Below are 11,551 nucleotides of genomic sequence, written 5' to 3'. Positions count from 1 at the left end.
CTTTTTCTTTTTTCCTTATTGTTTTCACCCTTTCTCCTTTTATTTTTCTATATGATTTCTCCAAATCAGCACTGTAGGATTAGCATATATGCATCTCATGGACATGTCTCAAAATTATTTAACTAATAATTTAGTGGTGGAATAATTGCATTAGTAGAATAGAGTGTCTTCTTTTGTAATAAATGTATAATAATGTACTAAGTTCAAAATTCAGTTTATTAATAATCTCAATAGAGAAAGAGATTTTATGGGCATTAAAAATTTAATTTAAATTTAAAAACTTGTTATTTATAATTTCCTTAATTTTGTTATATATTTTAGAAATAAACAAAAAGAAAATGGAACAAGCAAGAAGAATTTGGGACTGGAACTTCTCCTTTTTCTTTTATTTATTTATTTATTTATATATATACAATTTCGAGTAGGTAACAATCACTTGACTGTGACCCATTAACACACTATAAGTATTAAAAATAAGATTTGTAATAAGTAGTATGCTTTTTATCAACTGTTATGATATATGTCACTTTTCCTACAGGTTGTTCTACTTTAATTTAATTACATAAAATAAAAGGATGAGAAAGTATTAATAATAATAATAAAAATGTGAAGGGTGCATCACAATGATTATGTTGATTAGTGAGTGTGATTAACTTCACTAAACATTGTAACTCATACTTAATCACATTAGTAGAACCTTCTATAGTGCCGCGTTCAACCTTTTCTTTTTTTCTTTTCCAATTATAGTTTGTTTCTTTTATTCCATATAACAACAAGAACAACTCAGTGACTCAGATCAATTAAAAAAAAAAAAAGTAAAATTTAAAACTAAAGATGATTATAGAGTAAATAGGAAGCGATCACAAGCATGTGCAAAAGATTTCAATATTAATCACAGATATTATATGTATGCTGTTAACTACTGCTAAAATTGTATCATTGGAACATGAGAACATGTGCTAATGTGATGGTAAATCAAGAGCTAATTAAATGATCCCAAGAACCTTAATTTAGTTAATTAACCCATAATTGGTGAAGTGATTAACAAAAACCAATCTTTTTGTGCCCACCAAAGTACACATTTTTGTTAAAAAGAGAGTGACTGTTGATGGACCCCATAAATATTAATAAGAAGGGTAGCCAAAAGAAAGCACTCAAAAAGCCCAAATTGAGCAAAGAAAAGGGGGGTGGAGGTTCCCATGTGGCCACAAACAACAACTTACAATATTGGGGTACTAACAAAATACCATATGTTCCTCTCAGTGTCCACTTCTTTCCTTTTTATTTTTATTTTTTAAAATCTTTTTTGCTTTCTTTTGATTTCATCTCTCTTTCTCTTTTTGTTACTCACTCATGTCCACTTCTCTTGATGTAAGACACTTCAATGGATAACAAGATAAGCCTTTGCTTGCTAAAGGACTTTTGTGTTTGGTAACACTTTGTAGGTTAACTTCTAAACGGCCCACAATTTGAGCAACAAATGAAAATAAAATAAATATAACCATTCCACTAAACCTACACAGATTACAAAAAGAAAAAAAAAATCACCGCCATAAATTCAATTACATTTTTTGAAACTTCTTTTTATAGATTAATGTCGTCTAAAAGCATGTTTGAAAAAGATTTTAATTAAAAATTACAGGTTTAAATCTTTAATATATTAAATAAATTTTCACCGTTTATATCATTTCGAACCTAATAAATAAGCTATAAATAAAAATAAGAAAGATATTTTTTCAAAAAAAATATATTAAAATAAAATATTTTTTAATCTATTCTTTTAGCATCTAATAGTAATTTCAGAAACAACAACAATTTAATTAACTTTTTTGAAAAAAAAAAATGCATTCCCCAGTTTTTGTCATCGATTGATGAATATCTTACTTAATTTTGCTGCTGCAGCATCTAAATTGTTCAGAAGAAAAAGAAAGAAAAACATATATGTCAGCACCAATATGATTAGGAGAGTGACTATATTATGTTAGACCAAAAAGTGGTATTCAGCTTTGCAAAATATATGCTACAAAAGAATGATAGGTAACCCAGATAAAGCATGAACATTTATATATGTTCTTTAAGCAATATTATTTTTTGACCCTTCTGCTTTTCTCCTCCATAGCTTTTCTCTTGCCACTTTCTTTTGATGTGATGTGAAGTTTTAAGTAAGTGGTGAACAATTAACAAAACCAAATTACCTTCTTTCTCACTCCTAAAACCCTATCTCTCATCCTCTTTTTTTATCTTTTTCTGTTTCATTACATGACATTATAAATGATTGCCATTGGGTCTTCCTCACTTGGAATTTCTGTTCCTCTGTCTTGGAGTTTTGAAAAAAAAAAAAAAAAAATTCTTGCCTGCCTTATCTCAATTATCCAGTACCCAGGTTATAAATCAGTCTATTGGGGTAAACAATATAAGTTTATTTTTCTCCCGAGTGGTCTGCTTCTATGGAGTAAATCAATAAAAATATAAAAACCATTATTCAAGTTGATTGAAAATCAAAATATCATCCTAGTTTCTGTATATATATTAAGAAGAAAAATAAGAATTTAGATAATTTTCTTATAAAGTCCTGCTCACTTTGTAAAAATGGGATTTATTCCCTGAGTTAACAAGTTGAAGAACATTTTGGTAATTCTCAACCGAAATATCTCTCTCATTAGAATTAGTTTTATACTATTTGCCTTTTAATTTTTGGTGTAATATATAAATTATTTTTTTTAATTACTCTAGTTTTTAGCACAATTAAATTCTAGCAAAATTTAAATATTTTAAAAGTACGTATATTAATTAAAATATTGAAAATTTATATAATTAACTTTTAATTGTTAAAATAAAATAAAATAAATAGTATTATTATTATTAATTTTATTACAGGTAACTTTGATAAGAAGTTTGAGGATCAAATTATATATATATATATATATATATATATATATATATATATATATATATATATTTTTATCAATTTATATCCTTATTTACAGTGACTTTCAAAACGTAAGAAAATTTTAGTGTAATACATAAAATGTAGGGGGAAATTTGTATATTATACAAAACATCAAGAGACAAATATAAAGACAAACCTAGTTAACGATTTTCTAACAAAAGTTCTAATAGAAGATGTTTTTAGTATAAAATTATAAATTAGAAGAATGAAAAAATATATATTTTAAATATCAAGGGATAACTAGTATAATATGAAAAAACATAAAGAGCAAATAGTAATTACCCTAAAAAAACAACAATCATGAATACTTATAAGGTATTTGTTTTCTTTTGAATCTACAGATATATGAGTATTTTAAGTTTAAGATCTTTCTCAAAAATTTAGATATATACTCAAATAATGAATATATAAAATATACTTTTAAATTCATCAAAAAATAAGCCATCTCTGCATTCTTTTCTCTTATTGTTCTTCACTTATTTTTTTTTACTATCGCTGATCATCTATTAGATTCTCAGTAATTTTTTTTTATTTCATTTTATTTTGATCGATAAATATAAATTCTTCAGATCTTTTTATTTTTTTTCTTTATTATTATTAGAATTTTTTGATTTCTCATTTTATATAGTTTTTCATTTTCTTTATTATGGAGATTTTAATTTTCTTTGTAGAGTTTTTTATTATACTCTTTATGGATTTGAATCTTTTTGTATGGATGCATTTATAGAATTTTATGAAGGTGATAATAAATTTTTTTCGTATTCTGTATTAATTTTTTATTTTATTTTATTATTGTTCAAATTGCATTTTTTATTTTTAATGAATGAAAGATTTATAATTTATATAGAAAAAGAAAGGATAATTAATCAGTTTCCTTTGATTAAAACAATAAGTTAATAACAATAATATTAATAAGAAGAAGCCAAAGACTAAGGTCAAATCAAGCAATGACATGAATGTTAGAAAGTGGACTCAATTTGGTGAACGTTATCCAAATTAGAGATGGTTACGGAAAATTAATTTTCTTATAAGTTCTCTTAGACTATCTAACTCCAGCCTTTTGTAACTCTTAGCATATGATATTTGGATCAGTTCGTTTCCAAATTGACTGCTCAGTTTGTTTTCAATTGCCATCTTCATATTATCATCCTCCCAGCATGATTACTTCAGTTGGCATGACAAAAGTATTTCTTTTTCTTATCAATCAGGGTTCCATCTTTCAGGAAAGCGCTTTCCTTTCCAAATGTATCAGACTCATATGGACTGTACATTCTAAAATCATTCGCAAAATAATAATATTCAGATGCCAATATCTCCAAAGAATAACAATATAATATTAAGTCCTAAATATAATAATTAATATATACATAGTATAACAATAGAGTAATATGAACACTTTGCTCAACAAAAGAAAAAAAGAAGAGTAATTATATTTGAATACGACATGTTAATTAAGCAAGTAATTAAGACGGCATTAAATTTGCAATTTGTTTAATAAGAAGATACGTGTTGATGATGCCTTCAGTTTATGACAACCCATTTAAACTCAGAAACCACATGAAATAAAGAGAGTTGTATTCTTGTTAATTAAGATTAGAGTGATATTAAGAAATGAGTATTCTCTATTATTCGGTATGAAAAGGAAGCACGATATAAAATATATTTATTGTGTGTAAAGATGCCTGCCAAAAAGGCAAAATAAGAATTTGCGTGTGCAAAGATGCCTGATGTTTTTATTTACCAATCGCATTCTGATAGAAGATTTGAAATCAATTAGAGATAACTCCAGTATTACCATCTAACCAGTTTTGAAAATAAATTATGTTTAGAAATATTGATACCCTGTTATTTGTTTGATTTTGGTGTTTGTATATTCCTGAATTTTACTGCACATGGCAGAGCAGTGCCACTGTCAAAGTGTTTACAGTGCATGAAAAGACTACGTAACAACTGGGTGCAGTTTATAGCAAAAGAAATGGTGGTCTAAAAGTAGTGGTGCCATTCCAAACTACTTCATGGGAGCCCCAATTATCAAACAACCCATCTCATAACATAGTTGGCTACTTCTGTAATAACCTTACCTTCTGTAATATATCCCAACAAACCCATTTCAACCACAACTTTGAGGTCATTGATTTCAAAAACTAATTTCCCAGGAGGTCAAGAACTTGAAAAAATTAATTTGACATAAAGATTGCTCCAAAGAAGTTCAGGAATAGTGGCAGCGGTCCTTTTCAGTTTTGTTTCTATGTAATTAGTACCAATGCATACACATATATATCAGCTAATTTAGTTATAGAAATTCTCAAAGAGTCCCAACATTATTTGTAAGAAGTTTAAAAGAGTGCCTCATGGATAAAGTAAATAGTATCTGATGATAATGATTAACAAGTGAAAAAAGAATAAGATCTCACTTGATTATCCTCCAGAATCATCTCACTTTTGTTCCTTTGCAAGTTCTTGGCAAAATATGTAAGATAATTAGCAGCTATCAAGCACAATTTGGTAACCATAATTGGAGATAATCATTTTGTACTTGCAACTAATCCAACTGCAAAATCTTCATTAACTAATCACTGATCATGAGCTGAATTCTATGTATTAGTCTAACTCAACTCAAGTTAAACTTTAACTTCAAAAGTCTGTTATACTTTATTCTCTTATTGTTCTATTTAATATTAGAATATATATCGTTGAACTAAATATCATATAAATATATATTTTTTGAAAAGATTTTACTCGTTGTATCTTGAAACTTTTTTAAAAAAATAATTCAGTGAAATTTGAATTATGGTTCTAAAAGTAATTTCACTTTACCATTATATCAGGACACAACAAAAGATCATATTTCACTTGCTCTCTAAATAAAAATCTATCCTAATTTAAAATTTTCAAATTAAGATCTGTTATTTTAAATTGTTTCAATATTTAATATCCGAGTTAAACCTTTCTTAAATGAAATAGGTCAAAGGGTTCCACAGCAGGTAAATGATTAGTGAAACTTCACTAGAGATGATAAAGAAACAAAAGAGGAAAAGGGCAGGCAAAGCAATCACTGTCTCATCTTGAGAATCTTTCCTTATATGGAAGAACAATAACAGTTCCATCATCAAACTAAGCTGGCACAGGCCTTACAGTTAAATTCATCCACATGGGTCATGTTCAATCCCCAACATGCATATTCTCAAATCTAATTCAACCTACATTTATAAATACATAAAATATTAGTTTGGCTTCATGGATGGGTCCCAGTAAATACATACATATATGGTAATTTTAAGGAGTTATAATTATTTTTATTTTATTTTTTTATTTTAAATGGATAGCTAAAGCTTGAATTTAAAATTTTAATTAAACTAAAAGACATTTATATTAATATAAACTATAATAATCCAAATATAAAATCATTGAAAGAACTAAAAGTTTATTTTATTTTGAGGAAATGAAGTCCTAATCTAAATATTTCAAATGGCAATACATTTTGAGTTTAAATGTAGCCTTAAATATATGAATATAGAAGAAGAACAGTGCTGTACCACACGACTTATTTCAAACAAAATACTTCATAAAAGAATAGATTTTATCAGGAAAAGAAAACTATGACATTTTATTTTAAAGTGAAAATAAACTGTGAGGAGAACTAGACTTACTGTTCTGTCCATGGCATCCTCTCTAATGATCATCAACTATTTAAGATTCCCAAAGAACAAAAAGAAAAAAAAAAAAAAAAACAAAGGGATATAATAATTAATGAGCAATATGAGATTATTCTTCACTCTCTCCCAGATCATAATCCATGCCCATGAGTTCTCCATAGCTACTGCTTAAGTGAGCAACTAGCATTCTGTAAATGGGCAATACAAACCAAACTGCAGCCATTGCCTAATCCTGATAACTATTTGAGTGATTGAAACACTAGAAATGTATGTGGGCGCAGCATTATTTGTTTCCTTTGTCTGATCAAATTTACTTTTCGTATTCTGGCACCAGTACTTGTAACTCTCAAAAGAATAATATTCTCTTATAAAAGTAGCATCAAATGCCTCAGGTACTCTCACAAGAATGTGAAAATGTTGGAGACAACTTCCAGAGATAAGGAACACAATTTCATAGGTTGTTATTATTGGTTATCAAATCAAATCAACTCAACAGAAGCATGATGTGAGAAACAGAATTGTCAAAAAGAATGATTTCTCCTCCCCCCCACCCCTTTTCTTTATCTCCTGTCCAGATGGCCCTTTAACTGGCATTATGCTCAACTTTCATTTACAGGTCAAGCTGTAGCCCAAGACTCTGATGCCCAAAAGAATATGCCTCTTTGTCATGCTTATATAAAATCAGGCTGTGGCCATCTCATCAAAATAGCAGCAGGACAATCATGTCTAGTTTTCCTCTGAACAGTCAGTTTCAATGTTTAGTCAGCTTCTTCTCTATCTCCTCCAGAGAGAAGCTATATTGTAGGTTATAACTGTCAGCCCAAAATGGAGAACAGCTACAAGACCCTTCATTTCCCCTGCTGTTTTTCATACTAATTCAACTTATTAATATACCAGGTTATCAGTAGCAGCAAAATATTCAACATAAGAACTGAACATATCGCCAGCTTTACAGAAAGAATGTGATAAAGCAGGCATCAGATGTCACCAATATCTCCAGTGCAAAACAGAGTTGTGCATGAATTGTAGATGGTAATCTACAAGATTACAGGATGCACACTTTAAGGTTCTGTTCCAATAAGCTCCAGTGCCCGTGTCTTCCTGACAAAGCTATCAACGGATGAATAAACAACAGAACAAGAGCTGCACTGCAGTGTACTGTAATTGGCCTCTCCTGCTCCTTTTCTTCTTCTGCTTCTGATTTAAAAGAAGAGCTGTAAATTGAGGAGGCTGATAGTGCATGTACATCTACATAAAAACTCTTTTAACACCACATACTGAAATCCAGTAAGCACAACGTTTGAGTTCAACTGGACACATGATGGCCAAAGACTCAGATGTTCAAGATGATATTCAATGATCATATAAATCTTCCACTAATTCCAAGAAATAGGGAATCTTTATCAGAGACATACTCCTCTTAACCAATTGCTCTTAAATTTCACCGCAACAACCATGCAATTGCAAATTTGCAATATAGATGTCCCGCAGATTTTGGCTACTAGCTGAAAATGTTATTAATTCGGGATTGGCATCCTGTATGATGATATAATAGTAAAGGCATCAAGAAAATCTCAAATGGTGAACAATTCTACCCAGAAAACATGCTGAAAGGGGAAAAGCAGGAAATAAATTCTCTGCAAAACAAAATATTCCATCTGCAAAATTAAGAACATGTATATCTTTCATTACAGAAGGACATTCATGAGCTTGCCTATCATAAAGTCCAACAGATAAGAAAATATAATTAAACCCGATGGAGAACAACACTAATTATACGAAGGAAAGAAATAGGAATGCACGCTGCATAACATATGAACTAAAGTTAGTGCATAAAACTCTTGCAATTTGCTATCTATTGTGTCCATAATGACACCTTGTCAAATTTTTCAATGAATACCTTTAAACAATCAATCACAAAATTACTAAACCAAATTAAGTAATAGAGCAAATTAAAAATTATAGCGCACATATTAAAAATCATGCTGGGGCTAAATATTCAAACTTACTGTGAATCCAAATGCATAACAGTTTTGATAACAAAATTCAAGATAGATAGAAAAAGATTCTTGCCACAATATCTGCAACCACACACAATACCATTTCACTAGAGTCAAACGATATAACTAGATAATGGTCTTGTCACTATCCTAAGTTTACACAATATATGGGAGCGGAGTAACACTTTCAACAAGAATCTCCCTCCTAAATGATACTGCAGATATAGTCAACAGCATCTTACCGTAACTGAAAGTAGTGTTTCATGCAAATCCCACTGTTGTGATTAACATTTTCTGACCACAGCCAACAATTAAGTCAAATCAACAACCATTTCTTTGCGCTTCAGCTCCAGTGCCATTCGCTCGTTCTCAAGCTTCATCCTCTCATTTTCCAGTCTTAGCTTTTCTAGCTCATGATCCCTTTTCCTGCTAAATCTTTTCCACTTAAATCGCTGTTTTTCGAGCTCCAACATTTCAAGTTGAATTTGGAGCTTTTGCTCTTCTAACTGAAGTGTGCAAGATTCCATCCACTGCTTCTGTAACAAAGCTGCTCTAGTACTTTCAGATGACATCTGATTTATATCAACTTGAGGAATCTGCAAATGAGAATAGGAGCCTTTGACATTATCTTGAGATGAAATTCTGAAACAAGCATCTACATGTCCCTGGGCATGTCTGAACCTTTTCATTGAGCCCCCTAAGGCCCCATCTATTCCCTTGCCATCTCTCCGTGAAATAAGATTATCCTCAACTTCATCACGATCTTCAGTTTCCACTTCTTGATCATCTTCTTCAAGATCATCATGCTGGTTCCTTCTCATATCATCATTATCATGATCCTCTTTTCTTCTAAGAGCCAACTGTAAGGAATGCTGCAATGCTGGATCATGAGGCAGATGCAATCTATTATCATTGTGATACGAGCACATTTCTTCATAGAAGAGATGCTTCGAGCTCAATATTTTCCTAACATCATCTTTTGCTTTCTCTGTTAAAAAATCTATAACATCCAAAAGCGCAGGGTTCTCAACAACTTGGCAAGAAGTGCCCCTCCCAAGTATGTCATTAAGTCTTTTATACCTTTTGTTAAGGTCATTGAATTTATCCTCGCATTGCTGAGGTGAAACATGGAAACCCCTTTCAGCCATGGCCTTTGAGACTAGTTTCCACTTGCCTTTTCTCTGTAAAACTGCGAATTTCCTTCTAATTCCACCATTACAATCCGAAGACATATCTTCACCTATATAAGAAACAGCAGTTATTAAAAGCCTCACCATCTTATCAGTCCACTTTACCCGCTGCCAAGGTGACCCCTTTTTCCCTCTACTAGCTTCATTCTGACCATCAACGCCATCTTCACTATAGCTTGGCTCATCCTCATCACTAGTAGAAATTTTTCCCTTATCTCCCGTATTGTAATTAGTCAAGGACATGTTTTGATCAGAGTTATTCATGGTTCCTATGGTTAGGGGAAAACCCTCGCGGATAGAGGGATGAATAGCGGAGCCTTGTCGATGAACATGATGTGGTTGGTGTACAGCATGCTGGTATTGTGTTTGATGATGAACACTCAATGATCCTTGCAAGTCAAGGCCTCCAAAAGGAGTCCCACCTGGAAGCATATTTCCCTGTGACAAATTCCCTTCCATATTTTTATTGTTTCACAACAATTTAGATCAGACCCATAAACTCATTTGCCTAAAACCTTAGGACATGTACCTTTACAGGTTTAGCTCTGTAGAAATCAAAAAGCAAGAATAAACCGTACCCATTTCTCTTTTTTGCCTTTAGAAGCAACTCAACAAATTCTCCATCTATTTATATCCTCAAGCATATGCATAAGGTAATCAAAGATGTATCCTTTTTCCAAAGGTGACCTTTTCTCTAAAACTCAAAATAAAAGGCTCAAAGTCCCAAACAGAAACTGCAACAAGATAACCCAGTTCCAAGTCCAAATCCACCAATATGTTTAACAAAAAAGAAAAAGAAAAAAGAGAAACCAACACAACGAATATTAATCCTGGAATGTTCATATAAATAGAGAAGCCAAAGCAACTTATCTGCAAGCAGAAGAGCTAATGAGAAAGCAGCCTCGAAAGTTGAGAGAGATAGATGAACTATCTAACTTTGAATTAAACAATGTCCTGAAATGAAGGCAAGAATCTAGGACAAAGAACAAAGAAACTAATATCAAGAACAGAAACCTCAAGAAGGAAAAGAAAAAAGAAAAAAGAGGGTATTTATTCAGTGAGATAGTGTGTGTCTATGAATATTTATAAGTAGAGGGTTCAGCTGCAGGTTCAATGTATGAGAAGATCTGGTGGGGCCAATGTTGCATTATTTATTTTGATTTCATTACTTCATAAACCCTATTACCAACAAAATTCTATCTTCTTCCTTTGTTTTCACTCAGTTGGCAGTACAATTCTAAATTTAATAATCTTTTTGTACAAAATTTGAGATTAAAAAAATATAAAACTCAATTTGATTGGAACCTTTTAATAAAAGAAAAGACAGGTTGTTGGGCAAATTCATGAATTTGGCATGTTATCAACTTTCAAGTTGGGGGCACAAATGACAACTTGTTTAGAATATTAAACAAAATAGAACATTTCCTTTTCATCTCAATCAACATAAACTAGTATTAATTCAATTAGGTTTTTAATTTATGGGTCAAGACTCTAGCAAGTATTTTGTAGTGTATACTAATATGGAATGGAACTTATATAATATTTCTTTTGTCAAAAATAAATTATTTCATTAGAGAAGAATCAAATGACAATTTGGCTCCAACTATAAAGGATGTATACATAGGACAACCAGCACAATCTAATACTAGTCAAAGGTACAATAAAAGCAATGAATTTACCAGAAGTTGAGATTAATTCAAAATCTTAATGTAGAACCCAAGGAAAAAATAATCCAAATGATTTGAATTTATTCAT

General features: G+C 30.7%; 1 protein-coding gene across 2 annotated transcripts; it reads right to left on the bottom strand.

Moving 5' to 3' along the window:
- Positions 1-7,040: 7,040 nt before the first annotated feature.
- On the bottom strand, positions 7,041-10,857 carry LOC8262313. Of its 2 annotated transcripts, none has more exons than XM_015727404.3 (2): positions 8,849-10,857; positions 7,041-7,803 (listed from the first exon to the last, which is right to left on the bottom strand). In XM_015727404.3, exon 1 carries the CDS (start codon positions 10,253-10,255, stop codon positions 8,918-8,920), a length of 1,338 nt encoding a protein of 445 aa, XP_015582890.2. In that variant the 5' UTR covers positions 10,256-10,857; the 3' UTR covers positions 7,041-7,803; positions 8,849-8,917. The 2 variants fall into 2 exon arrangements, with proteins under 2 accessions (XP_015582890.2, XP_048227093.1); XM_048371136.1 differs by lacking the exon at positions 7,041-7,803 and adding an exon at positions 8,612-8,687.
- Positions 10,858-11,551: the final 694 nt, after the last annotated feature.

Source organism: Ricinus communis, chromosome 2 (genome assembly GCF_019578655.1).
Source record: "Ricinus communis isolate WT05 ecotype wild-type chromosome 2, ASM1957865v1, whole genome shotgun sequence".
Lineage (NCBI taxonomy): Eukaryota > Viridiplantae > Streptophyta > Magnoliopsida > Malpighiales > Euphorbiaceae > Ricinus > Ricinus communis.
The sequence above is the reverse complement of the archived record's forward strand: the minus strand, read 5'-3'. Positions and strand labels throughout refer to the sequence as shown.

Coding starts and splice junctions, on each gene's coding strand:
- LOC8262313 (XM_015727404.3), bottom strand. CDS start 10,255: ATGGAAGGGAATTTGTCACAGGGAAATATGCTTCCAGGTGGGACTCCT.